Raw genomic sequence first — 20,436 nt, 5'->3', positions numbered from 1 at the left:
TTTAGAAGGGAAGGATTGGTAGAGGAGTGATCGAGTTTTTTATTTTTATTTTTTTACAACAAAGGAGACGGCTCAAGGGCAGTAACAAAATGAGTGTAGAAAAAAAGAGCCCGCTAGTCACCGCTCCCATAACAGACGAAAGTAAAGAGAGGTCAAAAGAGAAGTCAATTTTGGGTGGAAGGTGGATAGTGGATAGTGGATAGATTTGAGTTAAGTTAGGGAAGGACTGGTAAAGGATTGATAGATAGTGGATAGATAGATAGTTAGGTTAGGATAGGTTTGTAGAGGAATGATTGATAGATTTAGTTAAGTATGGGAAGGATCGGTATAGGATTGATAGATAGTGGATAATTTAGTTAAGTAAGGATAGGTTGGTATAGGAATGATAGATGCTGGATAGATTTAGTTAAGTTAGGGAAGGACTGGTAAGGGATTGATAGATAGTGGATAGATAGATAGTTAAGTTAGGACAGATTTGTAGAGGAATGATTGATAGATTTAGTTAAGTATGGGAAGGATCGGTATAGGATTGACTGATAGTGGATAGATTTAGTTAAGTTAGGATAGGTTTGTAGATGAATGATTGATAGATTTAGTTAAGTATGGGAAGGATTGGTATAAGATTGATAGATAGTGGATAATTTAGTTAAGTTAGGATAGGTTGGTATAGGAATGATAGATGCTGGATAGATTTAGTTAAGTTAGGGAAGGATCGGTATAGGATTGATAGATAGTGGATAGATAGATAGTTAAGTTAGGATAGGTTTGTAGAGGAATGATTGATAGATTTAGTTAAGTATGGGAAGGATCGGTATAGGATTGATTGATAGTGGATAGATTTAGTTAAGTTAGGATAGGTTGGTACAGGATTGATAGTGGATAGATTTAGTTAAGTTAGGGAAGGATTGGTAAAGGATTGATTGATAGTGGATAGATTTTAGTTAAGTTAGGATAGGTTGGTATAGGACTGATAGATAGTGCATAGATTTAGTTAAGTAAGGAAAGGTTGGTAGAGGAATAATGGATAGATTTAGTTAAGTTAGGATAGGTTGATATAGGACTGATAGATAGTGGATAGATAGATAATTAAGTTAGGGAAGGACTGGTATAGGGTTGATAGATTGTGGATAGGTAGATAGTTAAGTTAGGGAAGGACTGGTATAGGATTGATAGACAGTGGATCGATTTAAGTTGCGATAGCTTGGTAGAGGTGATATTTGGGTACACTGATAGATACAGATAGATAAACAGACCCACAACACAATCACACGAGAACACTTAAAACTACCCTAAAATACCCTTAAAACACACACCCGGATCCTTTAAAAACAACCCCAAGACGAAAATAAGACCTCAAATAAAAACAAAACAAAACAACATAATTAACCCCTTTACTAAACCCCCTAACATACCCAGAAGACTTCCACAACACAAACACACTTAAAACTACGCTTAAAACACACCCAGACCCTTCAAAACATCCCCAAAACAACAAAAGACAACACTCACCGCGTCCTCCCTCGCTGATCCGAAGCTCCGAACCACCGCCTTCACCCAACTCCATATCTTTTCCTTTTTCCTCCTTTTCGAACAGGCGAAGTAGCCCGCCACCTCAAGGACAGCGACACCAAGGTTATTGTAGTTGATGCCATACTTGAACCGGTTGTTGACGCCGCCCTGGGCCTGCTGGGGAAGGAAAATAAGGCCTTTGTGGACGGTGTGGTGGTGATTGTCAATGGGCCCTCGAAACATGGCCGACCGAACCTCAGGGATATCGTTGCTGACCCCAATACGCCGTTTGTTGACATTGTGGAGGTGAGTATTAAGTGGATTAGTTAATTATGAGATCTAAAATATGTGATAGCAATGAAGATATGTGGTTTTTGGTTAGTTTTACCTTTTTTTTGTGCGTGTGAGAATGCGAGGGATTTTATAGAAGGCTCGAATACGCCTTTTGGTAGCACTGTGATGAGTATTAAGTGGATTTGTTTATTACGAGATCTAAAATATGTTGTAGTAAGGGAGAAATGTGTTTTTGGGTTAGTTTTCCCTTTTTTTGTGCGAGTGTGAATGCGAGGGATTTCATAGAAGGTACGAATACGCTGTTTGCTAGTGTTATGGAGGCTGGTAATGTGTGTTTTTATTATTTTGATTTATTATGGGCTCTGGAAAGTAGAATGGCAAGAGAAGATTTTGTTAGTTTTGGCTTTTTTTTTGTGCGAGTGTGAATGCGAGGGATTTTCTAGAAGGTTCGAATACGCCGTTTGGTAACACTGTGGACGTTGGTATTATGTAATTTTACTGTTTTTATTTATTATGGGCTTGGGGATATAGAATGGTAAGAAAGAGAGGGGATTTTTAGATAGTTTTTGCTTTTTTAGTGCGAGTGTGAATGCGAGGGATTTTATAGAAGGTTTGAATACGCCGTTTGGTAACACTGTGGACGTTGGTATTATGTCATTTTAGTGTTTTTATTTATTATGGGCTTGGGGATATAGAATGGTAAGAAAGAGAGGGGATTTTTAGATAGTTTTTGCTTTTTTAGTGCGAGTGTGAATGCGAGGGATTTTATAGGTTTGAATACGCCGTTTGGTAACACTGTGGACGTTGGTATTATGTCATTTTACTGTTTTTATTTATTATGGGCTTGGGGATATAGAATGGTAAGAAGGAGAGGGGATTTTTAGATAGTGTTTGCTTTTTTGTTAATTTTGGGGGTTGAAAATATATGGTAGTTTGAGTAAAAGGAGATTATTAGATTGTTTTTTGCTTTTTTTGTGCGTGTATGAATGCTGGGTACTGATTTATGCTCTCTCTCTCTCTGATATTCTTCCCTTTCCCTTTTTGCATTTTTTTTCTTTATCTCTCTCTCTCTCTCTCTCTCAAGATAATTAAACAGGGAAATTCCTCCATGTTAAAATTTTAGTCTATCTTTCTGTCTGGAAATACCTCCTTGTCTACCTATCTTTTATTAATCTAATCTTTCACCTCTGCACATCCCGCTCCTTCACATTATCATCTACCAACCTTCTTCATCTACGTACATTTGGTTCTTTATTTCCATTGTCGTTCCTCCAATCTCATCTTTAATGACGTTTTTCCTGCTATTTCAATCTCGCTTTCCTGCTCCTTCAATCTCGCTTTTCCTACCCCTCCAATCTCGCTGTTCTGCTCCTCCAATCTCGCTTTCCTGCTCCTCCAATCTCGCTTTTCCTGCTCCTCCAATCTCGCTTTTCCTGCTCCTCCAGTCTCGCTTTCCTGCTTCTCCAATCTCGCTTTTCCTGATCCTCCAATCTCGCTTTTCCTGCTCCTCCAATCTCGCTTTTCCTGCCCCTCCAATCTCGCTTTTCTGCTCCTCCAATCTCGCTTTCCTGCTCCTCCAATCTCGCTTTTCCTGCTCCTCCAATCTCGCTTTTCCTGCTCCTCCAATCTCGCTTTTCCTGCTCCTCCAATCTCGTTTTTCTGCTCCTCCAATCTCGCTTTTCCTGCTCCTCCAATCTCGTTTTCCTGCTCCTCCAATCTCGTTTTTCCTGCTCCTCCAATCTCGCCTTTCCTGCTCCTCCAATCTCGCTTCTCCTGCTCCTCCAATCTCGCTTTTCCTGCTCCTCCAATCTCGCTTTTCTGCTCCTCCAATCTCGTTTTTCTGCTCCTCCAATCTCGCTTTCCTGCTCCTCCAATCTCGCTTTTCCTGCTCCTCCAATCTCGCTTTTCCTGCTCCTCCAATCTCGCTTTTCCTGCTCCTCCAATCTCGCTTTTCCTGCTCCTCCAATCTCGCTTTTCCTGCTCCTCCAATCTCGCTTTTCCTGCTCCTCCAATCTCGCTTTTCTGCTCCTCCAATCTCGTTTTTCTGCTCCTCCAATCTCGTTTTTCCTGCTCCTCCAATCTCGCTTTTCCTGCTCCTCCAATCTCGCTTTTCCTGCTCCTCCAATCTCATCTTTAATTACGTTTTTCCTGCTAACTCATTTTCACGTAGTCTCTCCTCCTCCTCCTCCTCATCTTATCTATTTCTGTCTGTCTGTTACTTCACCTACGTTTTACTTTCTATGAACTCATCCTTAATTTCCAGAGGTGGGCGCGGTACTGAAAAATTAATAGTGCGGTTGCGGTAGTGCGGTACTTTTTCCGGAGTAGTGCGGTTGCGGTAGTGCGGTACTTTTTCCGCAGTGCGGTTGCGGTAGTGCGGTACTTTTTCCGTAGTGCGGTTGCGGTAGTGCGGTACTTTTTCCGGCGTGGCGCGGTCTCATTTTTTTATATAAGCCTCCTCCTTATCTTCGCTTTCCTCATGTTCCCTTTTGTTAACTCATTCTTAATCTGGTTTTTTTTCCCCATCTCATCTTGTAATCTTCCACCTCTATCCTCCTCCTCTTCTTCCTCCTCTTCCTTATCTCCTCTTTCCTCATGTTCTTTTTTGTTAACACGTTCTTAATCTTCGTTTTTTTTCCCATCTCATCTTGTAATCTTAGACCTCTGTCCTCCTCCTCCTCCTCCTCCTCTTCCTTAGCTTCCCTCCTCCTCCTCCTCCTCCTTATCTCCTCTTTCCTCATGTTTTTTTTTCTAACTCGTTCTTAATCTTCGTTTTTTTCCATCTCATCTAATAATCTTAGACCTCTGTCATCCTCCTCCTCTTCTTCCTTATCTTCCCTCCTCCTCCTCCTTCTTATCTTCTCTTTCCTCATGTTCTCTCTTGTTAACTCGTTCTTAATCTTCGTTTTTTTTCCATCTCATCTTGTAATCTTAGACCTCTGTCCTCCTCCTCCTCTTCTTCCTTATCTTCCCTTCTCCTCCTCCTCCTTATCTTCTCTTTCCTCATGTTCTTTTTTCTAACTCGTTCTTAATCTTCGTTTTTTTCCATCTCATCTTGTAATCTTCCACCTCTATCCTCCTCCTCCCCCTCCTCTGCCTTATCTTTCTCCCTTCTCCTTATCTCTCCTCTATGGGCCTCCCTCCTGCCTCATCCTTCCCTCTTCATATGTTTATCAGTGACTCGGTGTAATTCCCTATCTAGTATTTCGTCACCTCGTTATTTTGGGGATTTTTTCTGGCCACTCATTCTCCGCTGGTGTTTGTGTAGAGTCATGACTGGTATTTTAGTCTTGATACGGTAACTCTCGATTTACGCGAGTATTGTGTCCTTGAAGAGGTTGCGTAAATAAAAAACAATGCAAATTAAACACGAGGTAGGTTTGTAACTTTATTGCCCACTGTATCACTCTGACTCCTCTCCCTCTCGTGGTTCCTCCTCTGGCTGCCCTTCCCCTCGTGGTAGCACAGCAGTGAGGGTGTTGTTGTTGTTGTTGAGTAGCGTGGCAGCGTGGGCACTGTATTGTTGTTCAAGTGGCGCGTGGGAAGAACTGAGCTTAGCTGTGTGGCCGCAACCATGGAGGTATTATAACAGGAGGCGCCCTCCCGCGCCGTCCCCATACAGGCGAGTGAAGCCAGTGGGCGGAGCTTACAGAGTCTGTGGGCGGAGCTTACAATCGGCAGATAGACCCAAAACATTGCGATCTCCTGGGCGGAACTAAGGGAATGTACCACTTGTTTTTGCATCTAGACGAAAAATTAAAAAAAGAATTGATGGCTTGAGTTATGAAAAGTACATAAAATTTTCCTATATATTTAATGTAGATCTATTATCAACGACATTTAAGGTCAAGGCAGTCCCGTGGCTTAAAAAAAAACAATGAAAGGGCCCCGGCATTCCATGACAGTGTTTGTCCCTCGGCCTGGCACACAGCATGCAGCAGACACAGGGGAGTTAATAACCTCCCAGTAGTACCTATAGCCTAGCCTAAGACGCATTGCTACCACATCCTGAGGTGCACTGTGTCGCCCATAGGGGTAAACAGTGGTGGGAGACACTTGCATAATGGAGGCTGCTGGTGCTACCATTGTCACAGCAGTGTCTGAGTTGGGTAGCAATGTTATTATGGAAATAATCCCTAATTATATTCTTAACATAGCTAAGCGTATAGTCAGTGTCAGGGTCCACTGTGTCATCCTGAAGGGCACGTCGAGCAAGGCAGTCTGCCTTTTCATTGTGCTGGATGGAAGGGCACCCAGGTGAAGTGGACCGTGGCACCTGCGGCCTCAAGGGCACGGAGGGCAGTCAGGCACTTAGTCACAAGATCACAGTCTGTAGGGGAGGAGGACACAGGTTCATGTACTGCAGCCTGGCTATCAACAAACAAGTATACATCTTTGCGGAAAGCTGCTACAGTGTGGCGAGCCTCAAGTATGGCATACAGCTCAGCCCGGGTCGAGGACAGGTACCCTGGCAGCCACCTGGTAATCTCAATGTCAGTGTACAACAGAACTGCAGATTTCTATCATATGTAGCCCTATCTGATTATACAGTTCTCAACTCACCTGTGAAATGATGTAGAACCACTACGTTCCCTTTTCGTGCAGCCATATGAACATATGAACATAAGAACGTAGGAGTCTGCAAGAGGTCGGTATAGGCCTGTACAAGGCAGCTCCTTTGAATCTAAGCTCCCGTGTATCTAACCCCGCCTAATATCGCTGTCCATGAATTTATCTAATCTATTTATTAATGTGACAATTGTATTGGCAATCAGCACGTGACTGCAAACCTGTTCCACTCATCCACCAACCACTCTGTTAGTAAACCAATTTTTGCCTATGCCCCTGTTGAATCTGAATTTATCCAGTTTAAACCCATTACTTCGTGTCCTACCTGGTTCTCTTACCAACAAAACCTTATAATTATCCCCCTTATTACAGCCCTTCATCCATTTATAAACCTCGATCATGTCTCCACGCACCCTTCGCCTTTCTAGAGAATGCAAGTTTAACTGTTTGAGTCTTTCCTCGTATGGCAAGTTTCTCAACCCCTGAATCATCTTCGTTATCCTCCTCTGCACCGATTCTAACATTTTGATATCCAGGTGACCAGAACTAAACCACATAGTCAAGATGAGGTCTAACTAATACTAAATATAGTTTGAGGAAGACTTCGGCGCTTCTATTGCTCCTTCTATTGGCTCCTTCAAATAAATCCCAGTACCCTGTTTGCTCGATTTCTAGCATGAATGCATTGTGCCCTTGGACGGAGATCAGAGTTCACTAAGACCCTAAATCCCTCTCGCACCCAGCTGCTTATGAAGGTGTCATTAAAAGCAATAGTTATGTGAGGGGTTGTTCCTACCTACACTCAGAAAAGGCAGGGATTGTATGCACTTTCAATGCGTCCACTGGATCAGCTGATATATGTTTTGAGTCTAAGGGGGGTGGGGAGACAGCGGACCAATAGCGCGTTGGCTTCGCGTTCGTGACGTCATGGCGGCTCCTCCCATAATACCTCCGTGGCCGCAACGCCGTGTGAGTCCAGTTGCGTGAGACATCTGGTGGCCACTCCACAAAATATCGCGTATGAGTGAAAAAAACGTGTAAATTAAACATTTGGATTTTGGACCCCGCGTTATTAAAAAAACGCGTAAACCAAACTCGCGTAAATCGAGTTACCTAGAAGGTTTTGGATTTAGTTTTCTTCGTTTACTTATTTTTTGTTTTTTTTGGGAGGTCATGATTTCGTGTTGCTTGTCTTTTTTTCCATTATTTTACTATAGACGGAATTGATAAGAGCAAATAAAACAAGGAATTAACTGACCTACGAGGTGACCTGATCGAGGTTTATAGATGGTTATGTTATGTTAAGTTTAGGGTATCCTCAACACATGATAGCCAGCCCCTTATGGTATATATCAACAACGAATGACCTCACTTTGTTGCATAGAAAGTCTCATTAGTAAAGAAGCTTATATGAATTTTCTGAGTCAAGACCTATAGTGTTTGTTTTGGTAAGTTATGTTAGGTTAGGTTTTGGGTATCTTCAAACACATGATAGCCAGCCCCTTATGGTATAAATCAACAACGAATGACCTCACTTTGTTGTATGGAAAGTCTCATTACTAAGGAAGCTTATATGAATTTTCTGAGTCAAGACCTATAGTGTTTGTTTTGGTAAGTTATGTTAGGTTAGGTTTTGGGTATCTTCAAACACATGATAGCCAGCCCCTTATGGTATAAATCAACAACGAATGACCTCACTTTGTTGTATAGAAAGTCTCATTAGTAACAAAGCATATATGAATTTTCTGAGTCAAGACCTATAGTGCTTGTTTTGGTAAGTTATGTTAGGTTAGGTTTTGGGTATCTTCAAACACATGATAGCCAGCCCCTTATGGTATAAATCAACAACGAATGACCTCACTTTGTTGTATAGAAAGTCTCATTAGTAACAAAGCATATATGAATTTTCTGAGTCAAGACCTATAGTGTTTGTTTTGGGAAGTTATGTTAGGTTAGGTTTTGGGTATCTTCAAACACATGATAGCCAGCCCCTTATGGTATAAATCAACAACGAATGACCTCACTTTGTTGTATAGAAAGTCTCATTAGTAACAAAGCATATATGAATTTTCTGAGTCAAGACCTATAGTGTTTGTTTTGGTAAGTTATGTTAGGTTAGGTTTTGGGTATCTTCAAACACATGATAGCCAGCACTTCAAGGTATAAATCAACAAAGAATAACCTCACTAACCTAATGACTGTCTACAAAACCTAACCAACCCAAACCAAACCAAGCCCAACCTAACCTAACCTAACCAAACCTAACCCCACACACACAACCCTCCCTGTAATAACCTCCCTTTTAGCTTACCTTCCCTCCCTTCCGCAGCCTCCCCTGGACGCCACAGCCATCCTCCCTTACTCCAGCGGCACAACGGGGCTGCCCAAGGGTGTGTGTCTATCCCACGATGCCTTCACCTGCACCCTGCACAGCTACCACCACCCAAGTATTGGAGCCATGGCCCCTGCGGAAGGTGAGAGAGAGAGAGCTGTTACGAGTGTAGGATATAAAAGAATAGAAAGGAGAATAAAAGAGAGAGAGAGAGAGAGAGAGAGAGAGAGAGAGAGAGAGAGAGAGAGAGAATAGAATAGAAAGAATAGAGATGAAAAATTGATAAAAATTAAGAGAAATAACTAAAAATAAAAAAAAGCAAATTAGACAAGAAACGAATAGAAAAAAACAATTACAAAGAAAAAAATTGAAATAGGAGAGATACCGCCCCCCTCACCTGTCCCTCCTCCCCTCACCTGTCCTCCCCTCGTTAACAGGTGATACCCAGGAGGTCACGCTGGGTCTCCTTCCCTTCTATCACATCTACGGCATGATCATTGTGCTGTCCTCCACGATGGCAAAAGGAGGAAAGGTCGTCACGATGCCCATGTTTGAGCCCAAGGCCTTCGTCAATATCATCGCTACCAATAAGGTGGGTGGACAGTGAGGTTAGGTGGGGTTGAGTGTACAGGAGCTGTCTTGTATATGCCAACTGGCCTCTTGCAGACTCCTTACGTTCTTATGTTCTTATGTTAACCCGGAAGCAGTGACGGGCCAAATTTGTGGCTTACCGTGTAGCAGCGACGGGCCAAATTTGTGGCTTTACCGTGTAGCAGCGACAGGCCAAATTTGTGCCAAGATATAAACCCCCCAAAATAGATGATGCATAAACTGATCACAAATGCTTTGATATATATTATGAAATGGTTTGTGTGAGGGGTGATTTTTTTCTCATTTTTCTCGCTTGGAGGGACCATTAAGAAATATGATTCCCGCTGCTACTGGGTTAACCTAACCTAATGACTGCCTACAAAACCTAACCAAACCAAACCTAACGTAACCTAGCCTAACCAAACCTAACTTAACCTAACCAAACTTAACCTAATCTAACTTAACCTTAACCTAACCTAGCCTAACCAAACCTAATCTAACCTAACTTAACCTAGCCTAACCAAACCAAACCTAACTTAACCTAACCTAGCCTAACCAAACCTAATGAAACCTAACTTAACCTAGCCTAACCAAACCAAACCTAACCTAACCTAACCTAACCTTAACCTAACCTAGCCTAACCAAACCTAATCTAACCTAACTTAACCTAGCCTAACCAAACCAAACCTAACTTAACCTAACCTAGCCTAACCTAATCTAGCCTAACCAAACCTAATGAAACCTAACTTAACCTTACATAGCCTAACCTAACCTAGCCTAACCAAACCTAATCTAACCTAACTTAACCTAACCTAACCTAACTTAACCTTACATAGCCTAACCTAACCTAGCCTAACCAAACCTAATCTAACCTAACTTAACCTAACCTAACCTCCAATCCTCTACTCTTCCACCCGTCCCCCAGGTCTCCGTCCTCCACATTGTTCCGCCTCTCCTCAACTTCATGGCGCTTAACCCGGCCGTCCCAGTGAGCGCGTGGTCCACTGTGCACACCTTCACCTGCTCCGCCGCCCCTGTTCCAGTTAGCACCGCCGCCATACTCAAGGAGAAGGCAGCGCAGCCCATCTCGTTCCAGGAGGGTGGGTGTTATACTAGTGTTTTTTTTCTTTTCTTTTTAGATAAAGAAAATAGTTTAATGGTTCCTTCTTCTCTCTTGTTATCCTTTCTTTTGTCTTCTTTTCTCTCTCTCTCTCTCTCTCTCTCTCTCTCTCTCTCTCTCTCTCTCTCTCTCTCTCTCCTGTTCTCTTTCTTTTGATTAATATTTTCTTTAGTTTTTTGTAAGGTGAAGGAAATCGCTTATGGAGTGGATTCTCTCTCTCTCTCTCTCTCTCTCTCTCTCTCTCTCTCTCTCTCTTTCCTTCCCTATCTCCTATCTTTTCCTCTTCTCAATCTCCCCCCCTCCTCTCCCTCCCCGTCACAATCCGTCTCCTCCCCAGGGTACGGGATGACGGAGACGCTGGGCACGCACATTGTACCGAAGGGCGCGAATAGGCTGGGCTGGTGTGGGAAACTGATGGCACATGTTCGCGCTAAGGTCATTGACGTCGAAACCAAAGAGGTGCTTCCTTCGGGCCAGGCTGGGGAGCTGTGCATCAATTCCCCTGCTGTGAGTGTGTGTGTGTGTGTGTTCAGAAAAGAAGTCAGCGTGAAAATGTCAATAAAAGATAGAGACTACCCAACTTAACATAACCTAACCTAACTTAACCTAACCTAGCTTAACCTAACCTAGCTTAACCTAACCTAACCTAACTTAACCTAACCTAACCTAACTTAACCTAACCTAACCTAACTTAACCTAACCTAACCTAACCTAACTTAACCTAACCTAGCCTAACCACACTATCTTCCTCGCTCCCACCCAGAACATGAAGTGCTACCTCAACAACGAGAAGGCGACCCGGGAGACCTTAGACGAGGACGGGTGGATCACGACCGGGGATGTGGCCATGTATGATGACGAGGGGTACTTTAAGATCGTAGACCGCCTCAAGGAGCTGATCAAGGTGAAGGGGATCCAGGTAAGAGGAGGAGGAGGAAGAGGAGGAGGAGAAGGAGGAGAGGGAGGGTTGTGCTGTTAAGTAATGCAGTTAAGTGTGTGTGTGTGTGTGTATTTACCTAGTTGTGACATACGGGAAAAGAGCTACGGTGTGTGTGTGTGTGTGTGTGTGTGTGTCTGTGTCTGTGCGTTTGTGTGTTAGGAGTTAGCTCAAGGGCAAAGACGCACAAAAAATAAAAATAAAAACAAAAATCACAAAAATCAGGTCAAAAAACAATCAAAACAAAGCAAAAACAAAAGGGACAGAATAAAACAGAAAAAAAACCCCAGCTAGGAAAAACAACATCTGAAGGACAAAAACAAACAAGAGAAAAAATACATAAACAAAATAAAGCAAAAAACAATTAAAAAAGAAAGAAATCAACACTCACCCCTCTCTCTCTCCTTCTGTCCAATCTCAGGTGTCCCCATCCGAGCTAGAGGACGTTCTTCTCACCCACCCCGGCGTAGCGGAAGCGGGCGTGGTGGGGGTGGCATGCGACATGGCCGGGGAAGTGCCGCGGGCCTACGTGGTGCCGCGGAGCAAGGACGTCAAGGCAGAGGAGTTGCAAGCGTTCATCGCTGGCAAGCTTGCGCGTCATAAGCATCTTCTGGGCGGTGTCAAGTTCGTGGAGGAGCTGCCCAAGAACCCAACTGGCAAGATTATACGGAGGAAGCTGCGGGAGATGGCCAATGGGGAATGAGGGATTGGGGAGGACCAGGAATTAGGGGAAGGATGTATAGGATTGGGGATGAAGGATACAAAGGATGGAGGAAGGATGTAAGGAATAAGAAGTTAAAGATTGGAGCAGAAGGAAAGGATGGGAAAAATGGACAAAGATGGGGAGTGAAGGATTGGGGAGGACCAGGAGTTAGGGGAAGGATGCATAGGATTGGGGATAAAGGATGCAAAGGATGGACACACATGCACACACACACACACACACACACTGCATACCTCACTAATTATGTCATCACTTAAATTACACAAAGATAACCAGAACATTTTAAGAATTAGCAATATTTTATCACGTTTCAGTATAAAGGTGAAAATCTGACCCCCTTTTCACACACACTCACACACATTTGCATACCTCACTAATTATGTCAATACTTAAATTACGATAAGATAACCTAAACATTTTAAGAATCAGCAATCTTTTATCGTATTTCAGTATAAAGGTGAAAATTTGAACCCTATCACACACACACACACACACACACGCACACACACAGACACATTATCTAACTTGCCTATCAGAGTGTTGAGTTTTGTGAGTGCAGTGGGCCAGCCAATCACTGTCTGCGCTTACTAATGGTTACTCTCTCTCTCTCTCTTCACTATCTCCTTGTCTCGGGTCAGAAGTTAAGTGCCGTCTCATTTCCATTGATAGTGAAGTTAGTGGCATTTTTTTTTTTATTGATTGTTACAAGACTTTTTTTCTCTATTCAATTTTTCAGCTTCAGTAGTTTTTTTTTTCATTTGTGTCTAGTCCTTTCTCATTTTCTTATTTTTGGTATTTTTTCATTTTTTTCATTTTCTTCCGTTCTTTTGTGCTTGCTCTCTCTCTCTCTCTCTCTGTTACATCTCTTCTCTTCTCCATTTCTCCTTCTAACACTTCTACACCTCAATATTTTTCCCTTTTCCCTTTTCCACTCTCTTCTTGCGTCCCTCTTCTTATATAACCACAATGGCATCAGTTTCCATCATCTTTCTCTGTCTCACATCTCTTCTAAACTTCAACAACATCCCTTTTATCTCTCATCTCCCTATCTCCCTACACTCCACATCTCCGCTATCTCTCTCTCCAGTGACACGAGACCTCCCGTTATCACCTGCCCCAACCTTGCCCCCTCGTCCTATCCTTGACAGGTGTTGGGATGACGAAGCACAGTACCCTCCTGAGCAGACCTTTGCAGATAGGGTGAGTTCCTTCGTCCCTATGCTCTGGTCTTTGATACGAAGCTCAATTTTTCCTCTGATGCGAGTTCTGATTGGGGAACTCAACGTAGACTAATGCAAAATGACAACACGGGTGATTGATGCAGTGTGATTCTTGTTGCTGATCGAGTTGTTGTTGTTTTTGTTTTTGTTTTTACAGCTAAAGAAACAGCTCAAGGGCAACAATAACAGGTGTAAAAAAAAGCCCGCTAACCGCTGTTCCTACAGAGAAAAAAGTTATGTATTAGTCAGCCCGGTTCTGTTTTCGTATAAGCGATTTTTCTTGATATTTTCCGCTTGCGTTTTCTGATCGTAACGCTGGACGCAGATGCAACTTGATGACGCAGTGTATTTGTGACTTATCCAAATGTCCTTAAGTGTGTTAGAGAGTTTATTTTTTGTTCTGTTTTCATATGTGCGAATTTTCTTAAGTATTTTCTGCTTGCGTTTTCTGATTGTAACACAAGACGCAAATGCAACTAGATGACGCAGTGCATTTGTGACTTATCCAGATGTCCATGAGTGTGTTAGAGAGTCTGGTTTTGTTCTGTTTTCATATAAGCAAATTTTCTTAAGTATTTTCTGCTTGCGTTTTCTGATCGTAACGCTGGACGCAAATGCAACTAGATGACGCAGTGTATTTGTGACTTATCCAGATGTCCAAAAGTGTGTTAGAGAGTCTGGTTTTGTTCTGTTTTCATATAAGCAAATTTTCTTAAGTATTTTCTGCTTGCGTTTTCTGATCGTAACACTGGACGCAGATGCAACTTGATGATGCAGTGTATTTGTGACTTATCCAGATGTCCAAAAGTGTGTTAGAGAGTCTGGTTTTGTTCTGTTTTCATATAAGCGAATTTTCTTAGTATTTTCTGTTTGTATTTTCTTATCGTAATGCTGGACGCAGACACAAGAAAATGATGCAGGGTAATCGTGACTGATTTAAGTGTCTGTAAATGTGTTAGTGAGTCTGGTTTTGTTAGTTTTCATATAAGCGAATTTTCTTCTCTTATTTTCTATTTGAGTACAGAACACAGACTGACAAATAAACAGATAAATGATGCAAGGTAACTCTATCTGATGTAGGTTGTATATAAGTGTTGGTCAGTCTGCTTTTGTTAGTTTTCACATAGGTGAATTTTCTTCTCTTATTTTCTATTTGAGTACGGAACACAGACTGACGAATAAACAGATAAATGACACAAGGTAACTCTATCTGATGCAGGTTGTATGTAAGTGTTGGTCAGTCTGGTTTTGTTCTGTTCGTACAAGCATTTTTTCTTCTTTTCTTTTCTTTTGTAACGCTAGACATAGACTGAAACGCACTGGTCTTGTTAGTTTCAAAATAAGCACCTTTTGTAAATATTTTCTTCTTGTATTTTCTCATCGTAACACTAGGAAATATTCTCCACAAGGCAACGTTTTTCCGACTGACCAAGGCCGCCTCGCATGTCACTCCGCACTGGCCTGGTCTCATTACTGTTTGTCGTAACGCGTGCAATGATTACTGTGATATCTGACTACTTAATTTTTGGTGTTGTAGTTTTATGTGACAACGCAGCGCTGTGACAAGTCCACCGGTGCTGTGAAATAGTTTTTAAGGAAGACTTGCCTTTTTCTCTTGCTCTCAAGGACTCCACACTGGCTTGTATGTGTCGGTAATCAAGAATAAAGGTTTACACTAAGTTTGTTTTTTCCTCAGCCTTCGGAACACACTGGATGGGTGTTGTTTTTGTGACTCAATCTGATATGAGTGCAATTACGTGAGAACACTCATGCCCACACATGGTGGTGGCTGACTGGTCAGCGTGTGGGTCCATTGTCTAGGGGGACACAGATTCGCATCCCACCAACCGCAACAAACAAGCTGGCAATTTTTCAGTCACCGCCAAGTGGACTGAGACTGCCCACATGCTGTCCAGAAGACCACCTGTCAACCCGGACTTTGGGTTCTCTCTAAAGGATAAAAAATGAGCTCCAGGGGGCAGCATGAGCCAAGCAAGATGGCACCACTATAAACACTAGCCTGCGCCACAACAGGCTGCGGCTGACCACCAGACCCAAGAAAGCATACCACCACCTAGGGCAGCACACACACACACACACACACATACAAACACAACACATATAAATAAGTTTAAGGAATTATATGAAAAATAAAATACATGACATCACATAACCCAGTCCTGTAAAAGAGGTAAATCAGGTTGTAATTCATTCTCCGAGGCCATTGTTTGCGATGCTTTATTAAGACCGAGGATATATGTGGTTTGCGAGCGGTGGTGTTCGTTAGGCGGCGGCGCAGAAGCACGAATATAAAAACCTTAATAAAAAACGTACGGGAATTACACAGCTTGACGCCTTTCTATCTTTATTGTTATGTGTGACTTTAAACTTTGTGAGTGATGCTGTTTGATCGGCGGCGGCACGGAGGCATGACTATAAAAACCTTAAGTCTACGGGAATTACAAAAATCTAACACCTTTTATTTGTTCTTGTGTTCGGAGGTGAAAAAAGATAAAAAAATGGTAAAAAAAATTCACAACTTAGCTTTCCTGCACTTGGTTCGACAACATGATTTATTTTCCTAAGCAGTAGAAAGGTAAAAAAAATAATATAATGGAAAATAAAGGAAAAGGAAAGGGAAAATAAGGCGTCATATTTGAACTTTCTCATCTCACATTTTTTAGCTCTTAAAATTGTTACCTCTTTTTCCTATGTACGGCTAAAGGGGAAAATACTTATATAACGGAAACTAATAGGAAAAAAACACTAAATTTGAACTTTCACATTTCCTACCATTTCCTACATTTTCGAGCTCTTAAAATTGTTTCCTCTTTTTCCTATGTATGGCTAAAGGGGGAAAATACTTATATAATGGAAACTAATAGGAAAAAAACACTAAATTTGAACTTTCACATTTCCTACCATTTCCTACACTTTCCAGCTCTTAAAACTGTTTCCTCTTTTTCCTATGTATGGCTAAGGGGGAAAAATACTTATATAATGGAAACTAATAGGAAAAAACACTAAATTTGAACTTTCACATTTCCTACCCTTTGATATGTATTTTTTTCTAAGTACAATCGAGGGAAAAAAAAATAATACACTAGATAATATAGGGAAACAGAGGCATTGCATTTGAACTATCTAACACTTCCTGCCCTTTGTTAAGTATTTCCCTAAGTGGCTATGTGGGAAAAAAGTTATATAAAGGAAACTAAAAGGGAAAAAAGGGCACTATGTTTAAACTGTCTAATACTTTCTGCCCTTTGTTAAGTATTTCCCTTAGTGGCTATGCAGAAAAAGTTATATAAAGGAAACTAAAAGGGAAAAAAGGGCGCTATGTTTAAACTGTCTAATACTTTCTGCCCTTTGTTAAGTATTTCTCTAAGTGGCTATGTGGGAAAAAAGTTATATAAAGGAAACTAAAAGGGAAAAAAGGGCACTATGTTTAAACTGTCTAATACTTTCTGCCCTTTGTTAAGTATTTCCCTAAGTGGCTATGTGGGAAAAAGTTATATAAATGAAACTATAGTCTTCCAAATATGTCGAGGTTAGTTTGAACTGTCCTTTCCTCCTCTGCTCTGCACACAGTTCCAACGCCTATCTCTTCCTCTCATATGTAAGCTATAGGTAACATATGAGAGGAAAAAATAGGTGTTGGGACTGTAGGGCAAAGCAGAGTGGAGAAATGGAGCCGTGGGAGCCAACGCCAAAACAGACTCGACAATTTGATTTCACTATACAGTCGTCCCTCAAATAGTACGGTTTCTAATCTTTTAGGATTTTTAAATTTCCTGCTCGTCGGGAAATTTTAAAATCCTAAAAAATCTTCTATGACAATCTGTATAAAACCGAAATCGAACTATTGGAAACTGTACTATTTGAGGGACTACTGTAGTATGGAAACAAGGGCACTATGTTTAAACTGTCTAATACTTTCTACTCTTTGATATGTTTTTTTTTTTCATAAGTACGACCAAAAGGGGGAAAAACTATAGAGGAAACTCGTATGGGACAAACTACGTCACATATTTTGAACTTTCTTACACTTTTTTTCTCGTCAATATTCTATCGTAAGTGTGACTGGGACAAAAAAATACACTTCTCTCACCCTGTTTCCTCTGATGTGTATTTTTCTAAGTATGACAAAAGATAAAAAGAAAGGAAACTGTTATGGAAAAAAAAGGGCATCAATTTCTAACTCATTTTCTTGCCCTTTTGTGTTGATATGTTTTTTTCTCTCTAAGTATGACAAAATAAAAAAAGAAGAAAAAAAGAAAAAATTGTTATGGAAAAAAAAAGGGCATCAATTTTTAACTATTTTTTTTTCTCCTTTTGTGTTGATGTTTTTTTTTTCTCTAAGTATAACAAAAGAAAAAAAAAAAAAAAATAAAGAAAATTGTTGGTTGATGTTTTTTCTATAAGAATAACAAAAGGAAAAAAAAAAAAAAAAAATAAATAAAAAAAAAATTAAATAAATAAAGAAAGAAAACTAATATGAAAAAAAAAAGTATCAATTTTAACTCTGTTCTTCGGGGGAACATCAATTTCTAACTCTTTTTCTTTCCCTTTTGTTTTGATATGTTTGTTTTCCTAAGTACGACCGATGGGAAAAATCTATAAGGGAAACTAACATGGGAATACGTCACATTTGAACTTTCTCTTTTTCCTGAAGTATTATGCACAACCTTATCCTACAGTCCCCTCCCTCTAAGACCTGTCCTATGTATATGCTAAGGATGGGAGGAAGCGAGCATTATCCTATGAGACACTACCTCCCTCTCATGACCTATCCTTCCAACATAATGAGGTCATAGAGGAAGAAGAATTATACAAGACATTATTTCCCTCCCAAGACTTACCCTTCCTACATAATGAGGTGGAAGGGAAGGAGAATTATACAAGACATTATTTCCCTCCCAAGACTTACCCTTCCTACATAATGAGGTGGAAGGGAAGAAGAATTATACAAGACATTATTTCCCTCCCAAGACTTACCCTTCCTACGTAATGAGGTCGGAAGGGAAGGAGGGAGAATTTACCGACCTGACCTGCCCCCTCAAGACCTGTCCTATGTACTAATGAAGGTCAAGGGCGAGTGAGCATTATCCTACAAGAAATGACCCCCTCCATGACCTGTTCTGTGTATGCTGAGGTCGGGAGGGAGCGAGCGTTTTCCTACAAGCCTGACCTGTTCTATGTATGCTAAGGTCAGGAGTAAGCATAGATTATATTTGTGAGTCTGAATTTGTAAGTACTGTGAATGTTTCTTTTAATATCTTTTTAAGTGGAGAAAGTGGAAGGAAAATAGTGAGTTTATGAGTAGGAAGGGGATTTAGGATTTCCTCTTATATAATGGAAATAGGAAAACAGGACAACTATACAGCATTTTTGATTAGTCTGAGTACTGTGACTTCTTTTAATATCTTTTATAGGTAGATAAACTGACAAAAAGAAGGAAGAGTTTATGAGTAGAAAGAGATATGATTTAGGCTTTCCTCTTATATAATGGAAGTAATAGGAAAACTGGACAACTATACAGCATTTTTGATTAGTCTGAGTACTGTGACTTCTTTTAATATCTTTTATAGGCAAAGAAACAGACAGGAAGAAGGAAGAGTTTATGAGTAGGAAGATATATCATTTAGGATCTACTCTTTTGAATGTGTGGAAATACCAGAGGAAGGAAAATCCATAGATGCAGAAGCTGTGAAGTAGAGTAGATACAAGCAAGAGTAAGTACTGTGGGTAATATCTTCCAATATCCTTTTGTTTATAAGTCTATTGCTGGGTCTATGTTTATGTGTGTGGAAAAATAAGATGAAGAAAAAATCAAGACACTAAAGGAATGAAGTATATAAGGAAGAGGACAGGTTATGAGACAAGGAAAATCTATGTATATGTGTGTATGAATGTATATGTGTATGTATATAAGTGTATTAGGACAGGTTATGAGACAAGGAAAATCTGTATGTATGTATGTGTGTATAAGTCCATTAAACATAACAGATAACAGAAAACAGAAGGCTTGGCACAGATCCATTTAATATTATGCATGACTTAGGAATTACATGAAAAACTAGTAATAATAATAATAATAATAGTAATAATAATAATCGGTTCACCAGCTCTACATAATCTACACTTTTGATCCAATCGTCTACTGGCGTACCTGTAACCTTATGACCTAGGTAGGCACTGATACAAGGCCTCAGGTGGGCAGCTTAGTACTCTAGACAAGGGAATAACAACAGGTGATATCTCAGGAGCGAAGAAAGATCGCTCAGTCAATGGGGGCATACGCTGGGGGGTGCGTCGCCTCGCCCACCCCAAAACGCCAAGCCCAGGGGTGAAGCATACTAAAGATCAGAGTATATACAAAGCTAAATGGGTAATAGGCTGTAAAGAGCTCTAGGGTTAGGCAGCGTGTGTGCTTCCTCTAATACATATGTGAGGAGAGATATATCAGAGTATACATAAGACTACCTACATAATGAGGAGTATAGGGCCATAGGGAGGTAGATAGGGATAATTTCTGAGGATTTTAAGGGCAACTTTTGAGAATTTTGAAGGTAACTTGAGGATTTTTTTTTTTTAGGGTAACTCTTGAGGATTTTGAGGGTAGCTTTTGAGGATTATTTTAAGGGTAACTTTTGAAGAATGCTAATAATGTGAGGATTTTAAGGGTAACTTTTGAGGATTATTTTAAGGGTAACTATTGAAAAATGCTAATAATGTGATGATTTTAAGGGTAACTTTTGAGGATTATTTTAAGGGTAACTTTTGAAAAATGCTAATAATGTGATGATTTTGAGGGTAACTTTTGAGGATTATTTTAAGGGTAACTATTAAAGAATGCTAATAATGCCTTAAATAAAAATAGAGGTATATATAAAATTAGAAAAGGGCAAAGAACACTGACAATATATGGCAAGGTATCAAAATTATTAAAGAGGAGTTAAATCTAAATATAAAAAAGGCAAGTTATAGCTAGGTATCAAAATTATCAAAGTAGAAAAGTAAAAATTTGTAAAAAGACATGAGGCAATCAAGACTATAGATAGGTAATATAACACCTATAAGGAGTTGAAAAAAAAAGAGCAAAATGATGTTAGGAATCACAATCATCAAATTAGAAAA

At 40.5% G+C, this 20,436-nt stretch overlaps 2 protein-coding genes and 2 long non-coding RNA genes across 12 annotated transcripts in view; 3 read left to right on the top strand and 1 right to left on the bottom strand.

The window, feature by feature from the left end:
* Positions 1-14,975, top strand: part of LOC126985690 (probable 4-coumarate--CoA ligase 1) — a 16,736-nt gene extending 1,761 nt beyond the window's left edge. The window contains exons 4-12 of one of the 3 annotated variants that reach the window (XM_050840843.1): positions 1,595-1,815; positions 8,702-8,846; positions 9,142-9,296; positions 10,221-10,395; positions 10,753-10,922; positions 11,179-11,334; positions 11,774-13,724; positions 13,870-14,012; positions 14,157-14,975. In XM_050840843.1, coding sequence (XP_050696800.1) covers positions 1,595-1,815; positions 8,702-8,846; positions 9,142-9,296; positions 10,221-10,395; positions 10,753-10,922; positions 11,179-11,334; positions 11,774-12,055 — 1,304 coding nt within the window. In that variant the 3' untranslated portion in view covers positions 12,056-13,724; positions 13,870-14,012; positions 14,157-14,975. Of the gene's footprint in view, positions 1-1,594; positions 1,816-8,701; positions 8,847-9,141; positions 9,297-10,220; positions 10,396-10,752; positions 10,923-11,178; positions 11,335-11,773; positions 13,725-13,869 lie in introns of all 3 variants that reach the window. The other 2 variants (XM_050840842.1, XM_050840841.1) reach the window with 2 other exon arrangements.
* Positions 1,760-5,370, top strand: LOC126985692 (uncharacterized). Of its 5 annotated transcripts, none has more exons than XM_050840849.1 (2): positions 1,760-1,906; positions 2,382-5,370. In XM_050840849.1, exon 2 carries the CDS (start codon positions 3,090-3,092, stop codon positions 4,107-4,109), a length of 1,020 nt encoding a protein of 339 aa, XP_050696806.1. In that variant the 5' UTR covers positions 1,760-1,906; positions 2,382-3,089; the 3' UTR covers positions 4,110-5,370. The 5 variants fall into 5 exon arrangements, with proteins under 5 accessions (XP_050696806.1, XP_050696802.1, XP_050696804.1 ...); XM_050840845.1 differs by having other exon boundaries at positions 1,831-2,091; positions 2,250-5,370; XM_050840847.1 differs by having other exon boundaries at positions 1,831-2,249; positions 2,575-5,370.
* Positions 9,303-10,284, bottom strand: LOC126985693 (uncharacterized). Its single transcript, XR_007738908.1, has 3 exons — positions 10,158-10,284; positions 9,988-10,027; positions 9,303-9,811 (listed from the first exon to the last, which is right to left on the bottom strand). It is a non-coding gene; the product is annotated as an uncharacterized LOC126985693 (long non-coding RNA).
* A 2,805-nt stretch (positions 14,976-17,780) lies between the features above and the next one.
* Positions 17,781-20,419, top strand: LOC126985642 (uncharacterized). Of its 3 annotated transcripts, none has more exons than XR_007738830.1 (3): positions 17,781-18,175; positions 18,312-18,731; positions 18,888-20,419. It is a non-coding gene; the product is annotated as an uncharacterized LOC126985642 (long non-coding RNA). The 3 variants fall into 3 exon arrangements; XR_007738831.1 differs by having other exon boundaries at positions 18,244-18,731; XR_007738832.1 differs by having other exon boundaries at positions 17,781-18,243.
* The last annotated feature ends 17 nt before the right edge of the window (positions 20,420-20,436 follow it).

The sequence above is a fragment of the Eriocheir sinensis genome, chromosome 60 (genome assembly GCF_024679095.1).
Source record: "Eriocheir sinensis breed Jianghai 21 chromosome 60, ASM2467909v1, whole genome shotgun sequence".
NCBI classification, from domain to species: domain Eukaryota; kingdom Metazoa; phylum Arthropoda; class Malacostraca; order Decapoda; family Varunidae; genus Eriocheir; species Eriocheir sinensis.
This window is presented reverse-complemented; position numbering and strand designations above follow the sequence as displayed.

What these genes read in the sequence shown, in the direction of transcription:
- LOC126985692 (XM_050840849.1), top strand. Translation starts at nt 3,090, where the DNA reads ATGACGTTTTTCCTGCTATTTCAATCTCGCTTTCCTGCTCCTTCAATC.